Below are 19,244 nucleotides of genomic sequence, written 5' to 3' on the forward strand. Positions count from 1 at the left end.
TATGTCACGATAAAACTGTCAGAATCACCGGGATCCGTTGAAGCGTTCCAGAGTTATAACCTCATAAAGGGAGTGTGGTCAGAATTGTAAAAATTGGCCCGGTCATTAACGTGCAAACCACCCTTGGGGGTAAAGGGGTTAAGAAATGAAGGTCAGTCAGTCCGAAAAATTGGGAAAACCTTGAAAGTGCAGTTGCAAAAACCATCAACCGCTACAAAGAAACTGGCTCACATGAGGACTGCCCCAGGAAAGGAAGACCAAGAGTTGCCTCTGCTTCTGAGGATAAGTTTATCCGAGTCACCAGCATCAGAAATCGCAGGTTAACAGCAGCTCAGATTAGAGATCAGGTCAATGCCAGAGTTCTAGCAGCAGACACATCTCTACAACAACTGTTAAGAAGAGACTTTGTGTAGCAGGCCTTCATGGTAAAATAGCTGCTAGGAAACCACTGCTAAGGACAGGCAACAAGCAGAAGAGACTTGTTTGTGCTAAAGAACACAAGGAATGGACATTAGACCAGTGGAAATCTGTGCTTTGGTCTGAAGAGTCCAAATTTGAGATCTTTGGTTCCAACCACTGTGTCTTTGTGCGACGCAGAAAAGGTGAACGGATGGACTCTACATGCCTGGTTCCCACCGTGAAGCATGGAGGAGGAGGTGTGATGGTGTGGGGGTGCTTTGCTGGTGACGCTGTTTGGGATTTTTTCAAAATTGAAGGCATACTGAACCAGCATGGCTACCACAGCATTTTGCTATTCCATCCGGTTTGCGTTTAGTTGGACCATCATTTATTTTTCAACAGGACAATGACCCCAAACACACCTTCAGGCTGTTTAAGGGCTATTTGATCAAGAAGGAGAGTGATAGGGTGCTACGCCAGATGACCTGGCCTCCACAGTCACCAGACCAGAACCCAATCGAGATGGTTTGGGATGAGCTGGACAGCAGAGTGAAGGCAAAAGGGCCAACAAGTGCTAAGCATCTCTGGGAACTCCAAGATTGTTGGAAGACCATTTCCGGTGACTACCTTTTGAAGCTCATCAAGAGAATGCCAAGAGTGTGCAAAGCAGTCATCAAAGCAAAAGGTGGCTACTTTGAAGAACCTAGAATATAAGGGTATGTGTCCACGTTCAGGATTGCATCAGGATTTGGTCAGGATTTTTCATCAGTATTTGCAAGCCAAAACCAGGAGTGGAACAATTAGAGGAAAAGTATAACAGAAACATATGCACCACTTCTGCATTTATCACCCACTCCTGGTTTTGGCTTACAAATACTGATGAAAAATCCTGACCAAATCCTGATGCAATCCTGAACGTGGACACATACCCTAAGACATAACAAAAAAAGTGTGAAACTACTGAAATTAAGTATATAATTCCACATGTGTTGATTCATAGTTTTGATGCCTACAGTGTGAATTTACATAGTCAGGAAAATACAGAAAAATCTTTAAATGAGAATGTGTATCCAAACTTTTGGTCTGTGCTATATCTCTGTGATTTAGGGGCATAAAAATTCAAAGTTGGAAAATTGCGAAACTTTCTAAATTTTCGCCAAATTTCCATTTTTTTTTCACAAATAAACGCAGGCAATATCGAAGAAATTTTACCACTATCATGAAGTACAATATGTCACAAGAAAACAATGTCAGAATCATCAGGATCCGTTGAAGCATTCCAGAGTTATAACCTCAAAGTGGCAGTGGTCAAAATTGTAATATTGGCCCGATCATTAAAGTGCAAACCACCCTTGGGGGTAAAGGGGTTAATAAAGCACTGGATATTTCACCTATACTCTGGATCTCTTCGTTGGACAAATTTTATGCAAGTCCGAATATGTTGACTATGTGATGTGAAGTGCCAGTCAATTGTTTGGACATTTATGAGTTAAACTTTTCCCACATGTCTACTTTACATCAGCACAACTTTGGAACCAAAATTTTTTTTTTTTTGTTACGCAGTTATAAGGGTTAAATGTAAAACAGTGATTACTCATTTTTACAACTTTTTTTTTTCCTTTTAGGGACCACATCACATTTGAAGTCACTTTGAGGGATCTATAGGATAGAAAATACCCAAAAGTGACATCATTCTAAACACTGCGCCCTTCAAGGTGCTCAAAACCACATTCAAAAAGTTTATTAACCCTTCTGGTGCTTCATGGGAATTTTTGGAATGTTTGAAGAAAAAAAAAAAAAAATGAACATTTAAAGGGGGTGTCCACTACTTTCAATTAACCCCTCAATGTATCCCTCCGGGGCCCCTAAAGAATTTTGCAAATACCTTCTGTTGCCGTTTTAGCCTGTGAGCGGTGCTATGCCGGCTGCTGAGTCCGGGTTACGTGACGCCCAGTCTGCAGCCGCCGCTAATATCCACCAACGACACTTCAATTTCCTGACTCTGAAAATTGACGTGACACCATCAGCAGGCGTGACCCAGCCTTCACAGACAGCGGTCACTCATCAAGAATGACTGGGCTGTGGGCAGTGCTGGCGTCTGCGTGTGGGTCTGTCCGGGGCTGTGCATGGCTGTCCTGGCCTGTCCGGGGATCTGTATGGCTGTCGAGGGCTGTGCGAGCCAAGTCACATCGGGCTATGCCTGCTACACTGTCAGTGAGTGACACATTAGCCAATGATTGGACAGTAGTAGTCCCATCATCCGGCTCATGTGTTAAATGTAAAAAAAAAAAAAAAAAAGACATACAGAACATATAAAACATAGAGTACATACTTACCAATCACCCAATTCCCCAAAGCCCTCGTCTCCTTTAATAAAAATAACATAATAAACCAACCTATACTAACTTGCTGGCTGTGTCTTTATTTAACTCTTTCACTACTATAGGATTAGTAATGGATAGGTGCCTTTTGACGCCTCTCCATTACTAACCGGGCTTAATGTCACCTTACAATACAATGGTGACATTAACCCCTTATTACTCCATATCCCACAGCTACACGGGAGTGGTAAGAGAGGGGCTAAGTGCCAGAATTAAAGCATTTTAGAGATGCACCATTTCTGGGGCGCTGCGGGCTAGTATTTGTAGCCGGGGGGTGGGGGGCAAATAACCATGCCCCTTCCTAGGCTATGAATATCAGCCCGCAGCTGTCTGCAAAACCTTTCTGGCTGTAAAATATATGGGTACCCCACATCTTTTTTTGGGGTTCCCTTTTTTAAATAGCCAGTAAAGGCTATACAGACAGCTGCGGGCTGATATTCATAGCCTGGGAAGGGGCCATGGGTATTACCCCCTTCCCAGGCTACAAATATTGGCCAGATAGAAAAAAGCAAATAATGTAGTACAACTACCAATCGTATAGACTGATTCCACCAAACGATATATATATATTACAGCAACAGTGGAAATTAAAACATAGCTTTTAATAAATATTTAAAAGATACCAAAAGTGTCACCCGAAGTGGATTAAAAAAAGGGGGGAGGGTTATAAATGTCTGTAGGACAAAGACAATAACAAAAAAAAACCCTTTAGATTAACCCCTTTACCCCCAAGGGTGGTTTGCACGTTAATGACCAGGCCAATTTTTACAATTCTGACCACTGTCCCTTTATGAGGTTATAACTCTGGAACGCTTCAACGGATCCCGGTGATTCTGACATTGTTTTCTCGTGACATATTGTACTTCATGATAGTGGTAAAATTTCCTTGATATTACCTGCGTTTATTTGTGAAAAAAATTGAAATTTGGCGAAAATTTTGAACATTTCGCAATTTTCCAACTTTGAATTTTTATGCCCTTAAATCTCAGAGATATATCATGCAAAATACTTAGTAAGTAACATTTCCCACATGTCCACTTTACATCAGCACAATTTTGGAACCAAAATTATTTTTTGTTTGGGAGTTATAAGGGTAAAAAGTTGACCAGAAATTTCTCATTTTTCCAACACCATTTTTTTTTTTTTAGGGACCACATCTCATTTGAAGTCATTTTGAGGGGTCTATATGATAGAAAATACTCAAGTGTGACACCATTCTAAAAACTGCACCCCTCAAGGTGCTCAAAACCACATTCAAGAAGTTTATTAACCCTTCAGGTGTTTCACAGGAATTTTTGGAATGTTTAAATAAAAATGAACATTTAACTTTTTTTCACACAAAATTTATTTCAGCTCCAATTTGTTTTATTTTACCAAGGGTAACAGGAGAAAATGGACCCCAAAAGTTGTTCTACAATTTATCCTGAGTACGCCGATACCCGATATGTGGGAGTAAACCACTGTTTGGGCACATGGCAGAGCTCGGAAAGAAAGGAGCGCCATTTTACTTTTCAATGCAAAATTGACTGGAATTGAGATGGGACGCCATGTTGCGTTTGGAGAGCCCCTGATGTGCCTAAGCATTGAAACCCCCCACAAGTGACACCATTTTGGAAAGTAGACCCCTAAAGGAACTTATCTAGATGTGTGGTGAGCACTTTGACCCAAGTGCTTCACAGAAGTTTATAATGCAAAGCCGTAAAAACAAAAAATCATATTTTTTCACAAAAATGATATTTTCACCCCCAATTTTTTATTTTCCCAAGGGTAGCAGAAGAAATTGGACCCCAAAAGTTGTTGTGAAATTTGTCCTGAGTACGCTGATACCCCATATGTGGGGGTAAACAACTGTTTGGGCGCATGGCAGAGCTCGGAAGGGAAGGAGCGCCGTTTGACTTTTCAATGCAAAATTGACTGTAATTGAGATGGGACACCATGTCACATTTGGAGAGCCCCTGATGTGCCTAAACATTAAAACCCCCCACAAGTGACACCAGTTTGGAAAGTAGACCCCCTAAGGAACTTATCTAGATGTGTTTTAAGAGCTTTGAACCCCCAAGTGTTTCACTACAGTTTATAACGCAGAGCCGTGAAAATCATTTTTGTGAAAAAAAAAATATATATATATTTTTTAGCCCCCAGTTTTGTATTTTCCCAAGGGTAACAGGAGAAATTGGACCCCAAAAGTTGCTGTCCAATTTGTCCTGAGTACGATAATACCCCATATGTGGGGGTAAACAACTGTTTGGGTGCATGGCAGAGCTCGAAAGGGAAGGAGCGCCATTTGGAATGCAGACTTAGATGGATTGTTCTGCAGGCGTCACGTTGCATTTGCAGAGCCCCTGATGTACCCAAACAGTAGAAACCCCTCACAAGTGACCCCATATTGGAAACTAGACCTCCCAAGGAACTTATCTAGATGTGTTGTGAGAACTTTGAACCCCCAAGTGTTTCACTACAGTTTACAACGAAGAGCCGTGAAAATAAAAAATCTTTTTTTTGTCCCACAAAAATGATATTTAGCCCCCCAAATTTTTATTTTCCCAAGGATAACAAGAGAACTTAGACCCCAAAAGTTGTTGTCCAATTTGTCCCGAGTACGCTGATACCTCATATGTTGGGGTAAACCCCTGTTTGGGCGCACGGGAGAGCTCGGAAGGGAAGGAGGATTGTTTTACTTTTTCAACGCAGAATTGGCTGGAATTGAGATCGAACGCCATGTCGCGTTTGGAGAGCCCCTGATGTGCCTGAACAGTGGAAACTCCCCAATTCTACCTGAAACTCTAATCCAAACACACCCCTAACCCTAATCCCAACGGTAACCCTAACCACACCCATAACCCTGACACACCCCTAACTCTAATCCCAACCATAAATGTAATCCAAACCCTAACCCTAACTTTAGCCCCAACCCTAACCCTAATGGGAAAATGGAAATAAATACTTTTTTTTTTTTATTTTATTATTTTTCCCTAACTAAGGGGGTGATGAAGGGGGGGTTGATTTACTTTTATAGCGTTTTTTATAGTGGATTTTTTATGATTGGCAGCTGTCACACACTAAAAGACGCTTTTTATAGCAAAAAAGTTATTGCGTCTCCACATTTTGAGACCTATAATTTTTCCATATTTTTGTCCACAGAGTCTTGTGAGGTCTTGTTTTTTGCGGGACGAGTTGACGTTTTTATTGGTAACATTTTCGGACACGTGACAGTTTTTGATCGCTTTTTATTCCGATTTTTGTGAGGCAGAATGACCAAAAACCAGCTATTCAAGAATTTCTTTTGGGGGAGGTGTTTATACCGTTCCACGTTTGGTAAAATTGATAAAGCAGTTTTATTCGTCGGGTCAGTACGATTACAGCAATACATCATTTATATCATTTTTTTATGTTTTGGCGCTTTTATACGATAAAAGCTATTTTATAGAAAAAATTATTTTGGCATCGCTTTATTCTGAGGACTATAACTTTTTTATTTTTTTGCTTATGATGCTGTATGGTGGCTCCTTTTTTGTGGGACAAGATGACGTTTTCTGCGGTACCATGGTTATTTATATCCGTCTTTTTGATCGCGTGTTATTCCACTTTTTGTTCGGCAGTATGATAATAAAGCTTTGTTTTTTGCCTCTTTTTTTTTTTCTTACGGTGTTCACTGTAGGGGTTAACTAGTGGGACAGTTTTATAGGTTGGGCCGTTACAGACGCGGCGATACTAAATATGTGTACTTTTATTGTGTTTTTTTTAATTTAGATAAAGAAATGTATTTATGGGAATAATTTTTTTTTTTTCTTTATTTAGGAATTTTTATTTATTTATTTTTTTAACACATCACTCTGTCAGATCAGCGATCTGACTTCCAGCGCTGCAGGCTTACCAGCACCTGCTCTGGACCCGGAAGTAGTCCCTGCAGGACCCGGATGCAGCCCCGCGGCCATTTTGGATCCGGGGCCTGCAGGGATAGGAGGTAAGAGACGCTAGGAGCAACGCCATCACATCGCGTTGCTCCGAGGGTCCCAGGGAAGCGCGCAGGGAGCCCCCTCCCTGCGCGATGCTTCCCTATACCGCCGCAACACTGCGATCATGTTTGATCGCAGTGTGCCGGGGTTAATGTGTCGGGGGCGGTCCGTGTCCGCTCCTGGCACATAGTGCCGGATGTCAGCTGTGATAATCAGCTGACACCCGGCCGCGCTCCCCCCGTGAGCGTGCCGATCGTGATCGATCTCGATCCCGTCGGTGGTCATACTGGCCCACCCCACCTCAACGGGATAGTACGTCCGATGTCAGAAAGGGGTTAAGGGCTCCTTTCCACTTGCGAGAAACACATCCGTGTCTCGCATGTAAAAACCAAGCTGTGGCATCGGCACTCCAGAGCGGAGCGTGCGGCTGCATAGCAATACATACAGCCGCACGCTCCGCTCCCAAGTGCTGGCGCCAGAGCTTGGTTTTCACATGCGAGACACGAACGTTTATCTCGCAAGTGGAAAGGAGCCCTAAGGAAAGATATCTCTTGCAGTGGCTCTAGAGAAGTCTATATAAATCAGGGTATAATGTCTAAGGCAGTTCCTGCAAACATCAAGTCTATAAATGGCAAAACGCCAATACTCATATCCCTGGTTGCATAATTATAAACAGTTACCACTAAGGCTACTTTCACACTTCCGTCAAAGTGCCTACGTCGCAATGCGTTGTTTTGGAGAAAAAACGCATCCTGCAAAGTTGCCCGCAGGATGCGTTTTTTCTCCATAGACTTGCATTAGCGAAGCATTGCGACATATGGCCACACGTCGCATCCATCGTGCTACGGATGCGTCGTGTTTTGGCGGACCGTCGGCACAAAAAAAACATGTAACTTTTTTTGTGCGACGTGTCTGTATTTCCGACCGCGCATGCGCGGCTGGAACTCCGCCCCCTCCTCCCCAGACATTACAATGGGGCAGCGGATGCGTTGAAAAACTGCATCCGCTGTCCCCGTTGTTCATTTTATTTCACAACGTCCGTCGGGCCGACGCATGGCAACAGCCCCGTACCGACGGAAGTGTGAAAGTAGCCTAATAGGAATCAGACGCAGCAGAGCCGTCACTCCGGGCAGGCGCTGGGGACGCTAATGAAGCAAGAGGAGGCAGCGCCCGACACGCACAGGCCCGGAGTGACGGCTGTGCTGCGTCTGATTGGGGGGGGGAAAGACGCGCCCTCGGGACGATTTCACGGTATGAGGGGCACATTTAAAAGCGTTTATTTCAGCGTGTGCACGGAGCATAACTAAAAGAGCCACCTTGTCAGAATGCAGCATTAGTGCTGCACAAGGTGGCTCTTTTAGTTACAAAGGCCTGGGGGGGAAGGGGTGACAGGTTCCCTTTAAATAGCTCAATAAAAGCTATATTTTATTCAATAAGACTCAGCCTACAACTGGGATCACATTAATTTTTTGCTGTCCTTGAAACAAAAAGCTTTTTCATAGATTGCTATGGAATCTGTAAATCTTTCTTCATTCCTAACACCAGCTGGACCAACATCTGACCACTATGTATTGGCTGCCATATTTTACAATCGCTTTCTTTTATAAAACCAGATAAAGATATTAAATAAAAAATTGCATCCGATAACTTTACATGAAGAATCCTAATATAATATAAAGAATATGTTACCAAGGAATAAAAAAAAAAAATCTTATTGCTTCATGTTAAGTGCATGCCATCATTACCTGGTGAATCGGACCTTGCAGATAATGCACTCATATGGTTTCTCCCCAGTGTGAGTGCGTATGTGCCGAGGCAGCTTTCCCGCTCCCTGAATCACTTTCTCACAAATTGGACATTTTTGAAAGGCTTTAGCCCTCATTTTCTTCTCCACTTTTTGACTCCAACTTGGATAGCCATCAGTCTCTTCTTCGCCATCCTCTTCCTCCTCTTCGTCATGAGGACCACTACGGAAGTATTTCAAGTAATAGTCCATATTTCCCTCTTCACTTTCATCATCTGGACCTACACCCTCCCTCTGAGATGTACTCATCATGTCCTGCAACAGAGCACCTGCTGTTAGGCTGTCCATTTCATTTAAACATGGCCCCCCAACCAGACAACTAAAAAGTGGTATGCCTTCTGTATCTGGAGGTTCAGGTCCCTCATCACAATTATTATCCTCAAGCATTAGCCTGTAATGTCCATTCTGGGAAGGGACATATATTTGGTCCTGATCCTTTTCATGCCATTCATCCAAAAGCTGCCCTTCTGATCCATTATTTTGTGGTGATTGGCAATATCCCTCCTCCAATGTAGAGGATGGCTCTGTTTCTTGTCCAAATGGACAAGTGCTGCTCCAAGGACTTCCATCCTGCCCCTTACTCTGAAAATACTCCAAATATTCTTGTGCTCGTGCCAAGTTTTGTGGGTCACCTGAAAGTGCAGATTCCTTCTGTTCTAAAAAAGGGCCATTTAAGAGGTCAGCACACACATTCCGAACTGTGCTAATGTCCAGCAATCGTGAGGCATCCAGAATCTCACTCACATTCCCTGCACTCAGAGTTAAGGTAGCAGTATAAGCAAAGTCAAGAAGCGCAGAGAGGGATTCAGCAGTTACAAAGTCCAGCTGATAAACGGTTAGTCTTTCCGCTGCTGGACCTGAGGTAAATAGCTGATGAAAATAGAGGCTGCAGGCTGCAAGGACTGAACGATGTGCAGGGAAATCTCTGCCTTGGCAAAGAAGAAGCACATCACATAATTCCCCTCGTTGACGCTGGCCATTGAGAGCACACAGAACATCACTACCTTGGTCTGGGAAGGGAATTCCAATTGGGCCATCAACAGCAGAAGATGCCATACTGTTTCAACCCTGTAATTAAATGAAAAGGGAAAATGTACTTTGTTAAAAATATGAAAAAAATATATATATCTTGAACTAATAGGTAAAAGAGTTAAAAGAGAATAAGAAAAAAAAAAAAAACACAAGCACTTCACCAGTTTGATCTCCTCCTGCTCTACTGGTCCCCGCAGGTCTCTGTTTCCTTTCCTGCAGCTGACCAGGTCATACCCGTATGACTGCTGTAGCCAATCGGTGATTAATCGCTATGGCCATGTGAGTAAATGGCACACTAGGAGATCAGCTGCAGATAAGAAAATAGTGACAGTGAAAGAGCAACAGATTGTTGTGCTGAAGCAGGGGATTAAACTGATAAGTAATGTCTGTTACTTTATATTAAAGCATTCACTGACCATTATGAAAATATATTTTCCTGTGCAAACCTTTTACATAAAGATAAAATAAAAAGTTGGTAATGAAAGTGTATATACGGTAGCATGTAAAAGATTGGGCATTCCTGGTCAAAATAACTTTTCAACTTGCTTAAGGCTGTGTGCACAAGATGCGGATTTAGTGCGGATCTGTGACTGTGATTTACAGTACAATGTAAATCAATGGGTAAAAAAAAAAAAAGTTGTGCAGATGGTGTGGAGAAATCAGTGCGGAATTGCTGCGGATTTAAAAGAAGTGCATGTCACTTCTTTTGTGAGGATCTACAGCATTTCTGCACCCCTCCATGATAGAAATCCGCAGTGGCAAAATTTGCAGAAAATCCGCGCAAAATCCGCATCAATTCCGCGGCAAATCAGCATAAACACCGAGGCAAATATGCAGCTGCGGATTCTGCCAGGAGATGCAGATTCTGTGCAGAAAATTCAGCACCACATTTCCTATGTGTGCACATAGCCTAACTGTTCACAATAAAAGTAAAGTCACATTTCCTTTGTACTTTTTTCCAACTTTGGCCAAGGTTTCAGACCTTCATTAGCCTGTTAGGGTTATGACTTGTTGACCACCATTGTTAGGAAAGGTCAGGTGATGCAAATTTCACAGCTTTATAAAATACATAGTCTCCTCTAACCTTGTGCCAAATAACAGCAGCAATGGGTTCTTCTAAACAGCTACCTAGAATTCTGAAAATGGAGGATGCCAACAAGCCAGGAGAAGGCTACAAGATAAGAGTTTTCAAGTTGCCCTTTCCTCAGTTCTAAATGTAATTAAGAAATGGCAGTTAACAGGAACAGTAGAGGTCAAGATAAGTTCAGTAAAACCAAGCAAAATTTCAATGACAGCTGCTCATAGGATTGCTAGAGAGGCAACTCAGAACCCCCACTTGACTGCAAAAGACCTTCAAAAAGATTGAGCAGACTCTGGAGTTCAGTGACACCTGCACAAATATGGCATTCATGGAAGAGTCATCAGAAGAAAATCTCTCCTGCATTCTCACCATAAAATCCAGTGTCAAAAGTATGCAAAAGATCATCTAAACAAGACTGATACATTTTGAAAACAAGTCCTTTGAACCAACGAGGTTAAAAAAGAACTCTTTGGCCCAATAATCAAAAGGTATGTGTGGAAGGGAAAAAAAAGGCACAGAATTTCAGGAAAAGAACATCTGGCCAACCATTAACCCCTTCACCCCCAAGGGTGGTTTGCACGTTAATGACCGGGCCAATTTTTACAATTCTGACCACTGTCCCTTTATGAGGCTATAACTCTGGAACGCTTTGACGGATCTTGGCGATTCTGACAATGTTTTCTCGTGACATATTGTACTTCATGTTAGTGGTAAAATTTATTCGATATAACTTGCGTTTATTTGTGAAAAAAATGGAAATTTGGCGAAAATTATGAAAATTTTGCAATTTTCCAACTTTGAATTTTTATGCCCTTAAATCACAGACATATGTCACGCAAAATACTTAATAAGTAACATTTCCCACATGTCTACTTTACATCAGTACAATTTTGGAACCAAAATTTTTTTTTGTGACGGAGTTATAAGGGTTAAAAGTTGACCAGCAATTTCTCATTTTTACAACACCATTTTTTTTTAGGGACCACATCTCATTTGAAGTCATTTTGAGGGGTCTATATGATAGAAAATACTCAAGTGTGACACCATTCTAAAAACTGCACCCCTCAAGGTGCTCAAAACCACATTCAAGAAGTTTATTAACCCTTCAGGTGTTTCACAGGAATTTTTGGAATGTTTAAATAAAAATGAACATTTAACTTTTTTTCACACAAAATTTATTTCAGCTCCAATTTGTTTTATTTTACCAAGGGTAACAGGAGAAAATGGACCCCCAAAGTTGTTGTATAATTTGTCCTGAGTACGCTGATACCCCATATGTGGGGGTAAACCATTGTTTGGGCGCATGGCAGAGCTTGGAAGGGAAGGAGCGCCATTTGACTTTTCAATGCAAAATTGACTGGAATTGAGATGGGACGCCATGTTGCGTTTGGAGAGCCCCTGATGTGCCTAAACATTGAAACTCCCTACAAGTGACACCATTTTGGAAAGTAGACCCCCTAAGGAACTTATCTAGATGTGTGGTGAGCACTTTGACCCACCAAGTGCTTCACAGAAGTTTATAATGCAGAGCCGTAAAAATAAAAAATCATATTTTTTCACAAAAATGATCTTTTCGCCCCCAATTTTTTATTTTCCCAAGGGTAAGAGAAGAAATTGGACCCCAAAAAATGTTGTGCAATTTGTCCTGAGTACGCTGATACCCCATATGTGGGTGTAAACCATTGTTTGGGCGCATGGCAGAGCTTGGAAGGGAAGGAGCGCCATTTGACTTTTCAATGCAAAATTGACTGGAATTGAGATGGGACGCCATGTTGCGTTTGGAGAGCCCCTGATGTGCCTAAACATTGAAACTCCCTACAAGTGACACCATTTTGGAAAGTAGACCCCCTAAGGAACTTATCTAGATGTGTTTTGAGAACTTTGAACCCCCAAGTGTTTCACTAAAGTTTATAGCGCAAATCCGTGAAAATAAAAATTCTTTTTTTTTTTCACAAAAATGATTTTTTAGCCCCCAGTTTTGTATTTTCACAAGGGTAACAGGATAAATTGGACCCCAAAAGTTGTTGTCCAATTTGTCCTGAGTACGCTGATACCCCATATGTGGGGGGGAACCACTGTTTGGGTGCATGACAGAGCTCGGAAGGGAAGGAGCACCATTTGGAATGCAGCCTTAAATGGATTGGTCTGCAGGCGTCACGTTGCATTTGCAGAGCCCCTGATGTACCCAAACAGTACAAACCCCCCACAAGTGACCCCATATTGGAAACTAGACCTCCCAAGGAACTTATCTAGATGTGTTGTGAGAACTTTGAACCCCCAAGTGTTTCACTACAGTTTATAACGCAGAGCCGTGAAAATAAAACATCTTTTTTTTCCCACAAAAATGATTTTTAGCCCCCCAAATTTTTATTTTCCTAAGGATAACAAGAGAGCTTGGACCCCAGAAGTTGTTGTTCAATTTGTCCCGAGTACGCTGATAACACATATGTTGGGGTAAACCCCTTTTTGGGCGCACGGGAGAGCTCGGAAGGGAAGGAGCACTGTTTTACTTTTTCAACGCAGAATTGGCTGGAATTGAGATTGGACGCCATGTCGCGCTTGGAGAGCCCCTGATGTGCCTGGACAGTGGAAACTCCCCAATTCTACCTGAAACCCTAACCCAAACACACCCCTAACCCTAATCCCAACGGTAACCCTAACCACACCCCTAGCCCTGACACACCCATAATTCTAATCCCAACCCTAATCCAAACGTAAATGTAATCCAAACCCTAACCCTAACTTTAGCCCCAACCTTAACTTTAGCCCCAACCCTAACTTTAGCCCCAACCCTAACTTTACCTCCAACCCAAGCCCTAACCCTACCCCTACCCCTAACCCTAAACGTGACTGAAATACGTGGCACTGAAATACGTGGCACTGAAATACGTGGCACTGAAATACGTGGCACTGAAATACGTGGCACTGAAATACGTGGCACTGAAATACGTGGCACTTAAATACGTGGCACTGAAATACGTGGCACTTAAATACGTGGCACTTAAATACGTGGCACTGAAATATGTGATACGTGGCACTTAAATACGTGGCACTGAAACACGTGGCACTGAAATACGTGATACGTGGCACTGAAATACGTGGCACTGAAATATGTGATACGTGGCACTTAAATACGTGGCACTGAAATACGTGGCACTGAAATATGTGATACGTGGCACTTAAATACGTGGCACTGAAATACGTGGCACTGAAATACGTGGCACTGAAATACGTGGCACTGAAATACGTGGCACTGAAATATGTGATACGTGGCACTTAAATACGTGGCACTGAAACACGTGGCACTGAAATACGTGATACATGGCACTGAAATACGTGGCACTGAAATACGTGGCACTGAAATACGTGGCACTGAAACACGTGCAACTGAAATACGTGGTACTAAAATATGTGGCACTGAAATACGTGATACGTGGCACTGAAATACGTGGCACTGAAACACGTGGCACTGAAATATGTGATACGTTGCCCTGAAATACATGGCACTGAAATACATGGCACTGAAATACGTGGCACTGAAATACGTGGCACTGAAATACGTGGCACTGAAATACGTGGCACTGAAATACGTGGCACTGAAATACGTGGCACTATGACTGTCAGAAAATGTTCATTAAACGGATAGGGGTGAGGTTAGGGGTAGAGTTAGGGTTAGGGTTTGGATCCCTTTATCACAATGATGGTGGTGGGTGGCTTTTCAGTGTGTTTTCTGTTTTTTTTTCGATAAAAATGCATGCGTTTTTAACGCAAACAAACGCATGTGCTTAAAAACGCAAGAAAATACTGCAGGTTGTATTTCTGAAAATTAACGCATGCAGAAAAAAACCGCATGCGTTGGAAAACGCGACCAAACGTGTACAAAAAAAAACGCATGCGTTTTCAATGTTAAATATAGGGAAAAAACGCATGCGTTTTTTTGTGCAAAAAACGCTGCAGACAAAAACGCAAGTGTGAAACCAGCGACGCTTTTTATAGCAAAAAAGGTTTTGCGTCTCCACATTTTGAGAGCTATAATTTTTCCACATTTTGCTCCACAGAGTCATGTGAGGTCTTGTTTTTTGCGGGACGAGTTGACGTTTTTATTGGTAACATTTTCGGACACGTGACCGTTTTTGATCGCTTTTTATTCCGATTTTTGTGAGGCAGAATGACCAAAAACCAGCAATTCCTGAATTTCTTTTGGGAGAGGCGTTTATACCGTTCCGCGTTTGGTAAAATTGATAAAGCAGTTTTATTCTTCGGGTCAGTACGATTACAGCGATATCTCATTTATATCATTTTTTTATGTTTTGGCGCTTTTATACGATAAAAACTATTTTATAGAAAAAATAATTATTTTGGTATCGCTTTATTCTCAGGACTATAACTTTTTTATTTTTTTGCTGATGATGCTGTGTGGCGGCTTGTTTTTTGCAGGACAAGATGACGTTTTCAGTGGTACCATGGTTATTTATATATGTCTTTTTGATCGCGTGTTATTCCACTTTTTGTTCGGCGGTATGGTAATAAAGCGTTGTTTTTTGCCTCGTTTTTTTTTTTTTTTTCTTACGGTGTTTACTGAAGGGGTTAACTAGTGGGGCAGTTTTATAGGTGGGGTCGTTACGGACGCGGCGATACTAAATATGTGTACTTTTATTGTTTTTTTTTTTATTTAGATAAAGAAATGTATTTATGGGAATAATATATTTTTTTTTTTTTTCATTATTTTGGAATATTTTTTTTAATTTTTTTTTACACATTTGGAAATTTTTTTTTTTACTTTTTTACTTTGCCCCAGGGGGGGACAATACAGATCGGTGATCTGTCAGTTTGCATAGCACTCTGACAGATCACCGATCTGCGAGAGGTGCAGGCTGCTTCACAGTGCCTGCTCTGAGCAGGCGTCTGTGAAGCCACCTCCCTCCCTGCAGGACCCGGATCCGCGGCCATCTTGGATCCGGGTCTGGAGCAGGCAGGGAGGGAGGTAAGACCCTCGCAGCAACGCGATCACATCGCGTTGCTGCGGGGGGCTCAGGGAAGCCCGCAGGGAGCCCCCTCCCTGCGCGATGCTTCCCTGCACCGCCGGCACATCGCGATCATGTTTGATCGCGGTGTGCCGGGGGTTAATGTGCCGGGAGCGGTCCGTGACCGCTCCTGGCACATAGTGCCGGATGTCAGCTGCGATATGCAGCCGACACCCGGCCGCGATCGGCCGCGCTCCCCCCGTGAGCGCGGCCGATCGGCTATGACGTACTATCCCGTCGGCGGTCATGGGGGCCCACCCCACCTCGACGGGATAGTACGTCGGATGTCAGGAAGGGGTTAAGCATGGGTGTGGATCAGTCATTGTGTTTCAGCCAAATGGCATAGGTAACATTTTACGGTTAGAGGGAAGAATGGAATCAATGAAATTTCAACAAAAATCTTGATGCAAACATAACACCATCTGTAAAAAAAGCTGAATTTGAGAAGAGGATGGCGTCTATAAATGGATAAGTCAAAATCCACAACAGTCGACCTGAAAAGGTTCAAGCTGTAGGTTAAACAATGGACCTCACAGTTCCCTGATCTGAACATCATTGAAAATCCGTGGCTTGACCACAAAATAACAGTGTATGCAAGATGACCCAAGAATCTCACAGAACTGGAAGAATTTTCTAAGGAAGAAGGATGAAAATTCATCAAACAAGAATTGAAAGACTCTTGGCTGGCTATAAAAGTGTTTACCCGCTGTGATACTCACAAAAGGAGATGCCACTATGTATTAACCATGGAGGGTGCCCAAACTTATGCATTGACCCATTTTCATTAAAAAAAAAAAAAATTAAATGTAAAAGATGAAATTTTTCTCCCCTAAAATACAAATGAAATGTGTCATCCGTAACTTTCTGCCTTTTAGAGATCATCTTCAACTTAACGGTTCACAGTAAGGCTATGTGCCCACGTAGCAGAATGTATGCAGAATTTTCCTGATCAAAACCGGACTCCCTGCGCAGGAAATCCGCATGCGTTTTTCTAGCGTTTTTTTTCCAGAGCGTCCAAATACAATAATATAATGGCAAAATCGCCGAAATTATGCAAATTAAATGAACATGCTACGTTTTTTTTCGCGGAAAAAAATGCATCATGGGCACAACAATGCAGAATTCCATTAAAAATAAGGGAATGCACTTTGTAAGCGTTTTTTAAGTGTTTCCTCTGCGGAAAAAAACACAACGTGGTCACACAGCCCAAGAGTAATTTTGACTAGCGGTGCACAAACTTACATGCCACTGTAGCTTTTAAAGGGAACCTGTCACCCCGTTTTTTCAATATGAGATAAAAAAATAGCGTTCAATAGGGCCTAAGCTCTGCTTTACAATAGTGCCTTTATTATCCCTTGATTCCCCACCTTTGCTGCCAAAGTACCTTAGTAAACTTGCCGTTTCCTGCTGTCAATCACCTTGGTCCGATCCAATGGGCTGTGCCTAATCGCTGTCTCTCCTCCGTTCCTCAGCTTGTCAGGCGTAACTCGATCTGTGAATAGCACAGATCGCGCTCATTTTTTGCATTTGCGCAGTGCATTTGCCGCTAGCGCATGCGCAGTATGTATTGCTCAACATTGGGTAAAGCATACAATACATCATTGCGCATGCGGCGAGGAGCGGGGGACACAACACACTGAGTAGCAGTTTTCCAACAATGTACACAGAATGCTGTGAATCAGTGGTGGGGACAGAGTTATAAACCCTCAACATTCAGAAAACCGGTAGATTCACAGCAGATAAAACAGATTTATCAAAATGACAACATGTAGACCATTAAGTGTCACGTAACTGGAGTCAGGGTCTCTGTCAATATGTCATGCTGCTCTCACATACATTGCATAGCAATAAATCCGGTGAGAAATTCCTTTTAAATAAATAAGATACTTTGTAGTAATTAGCTTTAATCACGTTTGGAAGCATCCTCATTATTATCCACACTAGCTAGCTAAACATTTAACTAATGATAATTCGCACGTCTGTTTTTGTGAATGCAAAAAAATGGATTGCTTCAGTGCTCCATCCACTTTTAAAGCAGCCTCAAGCTTGGCATTGGTGATCCACAAAAATGAATGAGAATGGGACAATGGAAACACTTGAACCTGATGTTTGTCAACACAAGAACTGGATCACAGGAGTGTGAATGTGCCCCTATGGTTCTTTCACACTGGCTGATTGACTGTCCTTACTGCTGACTTGATGATAAAGCAGTGATCAGGCTTGTCAATCATTCGGGAGGTTGCAAAAGGATACAATGAATTCTACAATGACGCATTATCTTCAACCAGCCTTGTGGTCATTTATACAGCCCCCAAGAGTCAGCTGTTCCCCTTGTACTGTACCAGGCCTCTGGATGCTCCCGATACACTGCAGCAGGCACGATACTCACTCGGACACCAGCTACCCCACCCTGTAACTGGCACAGGGTGCAATGTGCCCATAAGGCCTCTCCTACAGGCGCAAGGTTAGCTGGGTAATAATCTTTATTTTATATTTTTGGGTATATGGGTATAACCTTTCCAAGCCCAGGCCTTTGTGCCATTTGGTCACCTCAAATTAGCAGGTGATTACTGAAGCCAAGCAGGACCTGTGCCCCTACTGGGCCAGTCCTGGCCTGCCCAGCTGGACACATTGGCTTCCCGCTGTCCTGCTGTACGGTGAGGGGTTGACAGGACCCCTACTCCGGCATGGAGACGCCTTAAAGCTCCGTCTGCTTACACGGGATATGTATACGTACCAAACCAACGCAAACAAGCGTGTCATAGCACGATCACTGTGCCTGCTTATGCTTTGCTGAAGGCCACCATCTGCGCTGACAACTGCCTAGAAAGTGATTGGAAGCAAGCAACCGAGCAGCAGCCCCGCCCAGCGTGCGTTCCTATTGGACGAGAGGGTTGTCATCGGCCCCGCCTATCAAGTATAGCATTAGCTTTGCTTGTCATTTGCACTGCACCTTGGGATATGCAGTCCAGAAGGGACCTGTCATCTGCAGCGCTGCAACAGTGCGGGGACTACAAGTCCCAGATATTCCGTAGATGTCACTAGTGCCCGACCCGTATTGGCGTATGTCTGCTATCACATAACTGGGCAGCGACCGGTACTAATAGCTCACGCTTGTGCGATCGGGTCATGTCGAATTCAGCTGTGCAGGAAGGAGGATGATGCTTTGGCCGCAGCTTCTTGGCACCACCTAGGTTGTGGGCGTGCGCAGCTGCCTACCTGCTCTTGGGGAGGTAGATATGAGTGTCCAGGCGTTGTGCATGGAGTAGACCCCTGCGCAGCCGCTCTGCTACTCTCTTCCTGATTGCTGTGAGGTCGCGCTGGGTAATTACTCCCTTCTCTTAACCACTTAGGCTTCTTTCACACTAGCGTCGGGCTCGGTCCGTTGCAGTGCGTCGGGCCGAGGTCACCGACGCTAGCGTTGTCTCCGCCGCACAACGGGTGCAGCGGATGCATTTTTCCAGCGCATCCGCTGCCCCATTGTGAGGTGCGGGGAAGTGGGGGCGGAGTTCCGGCCGCGCATGCGCGGTCGGAAAAAGCGGACCGTCGGGAGCAAAAAACGTTACA

General features: G+C 43.2%; 1 protein-coding gene across 8 annotated transcripts in view; it reads right to left on the minus strand.

The window, feature by feature from the left end:
• The window catches only part of ZBTB7A (zinc finger and BTB domain containing 7A), a 241,966-nt gene extending 223,424 nt beyond the window's left edge, over positions 1-18,542 (minus strand). For 6 of the 8 annotated variants that reach the window (XR_013218918.1, XM_077278946.1, XM_077278953.1 and 3 more), the window contains exons 1-2: positions 18,415-18,542; positions 8,482-9,608 (exon numbers count right to left, since the gene is read on the minus strand). Coding sequence is in view for 7 of the 8 variants with exons in the window: in XM_077278946.1 (XP_077135061.1) it covers positions 8,482-9,596 (1,115 nt within the window). In the remaining variant the exon portion in view is untranslated. Of the gene's footprint in view, positions 1-8,481; positions 9,609-9,733; positions 10,096-17,061; positions 17,170-18,414 lie in introns of those variants that run through there. The other 2 variants (XM_077278947.1, XM_077278949.1) reach the window with 2 other exon arrangements.
• Between the last annotated feature and the right edge of the window lie 702 nt (positions 18,543-19,244).

The sequence above is a fragment of the Ranitomeya variabilis genome (assembly GCF_051348905.1).
Source record: "Ranitomeya variabilis isolate aRanVar5 chromosome 1 unlocalized genomic scaffold, aRanVar5.hap1 SUPER_1_unloc_3, whole genome shotgun sequence".
Taxonomy (NCBI): domain Eukaryota; kingdom Metazoa; phylum Chordata; class Amphibia; order Anura; family Dendrobatidae; genus Ranitomeya; species Ranitomeya variabilis.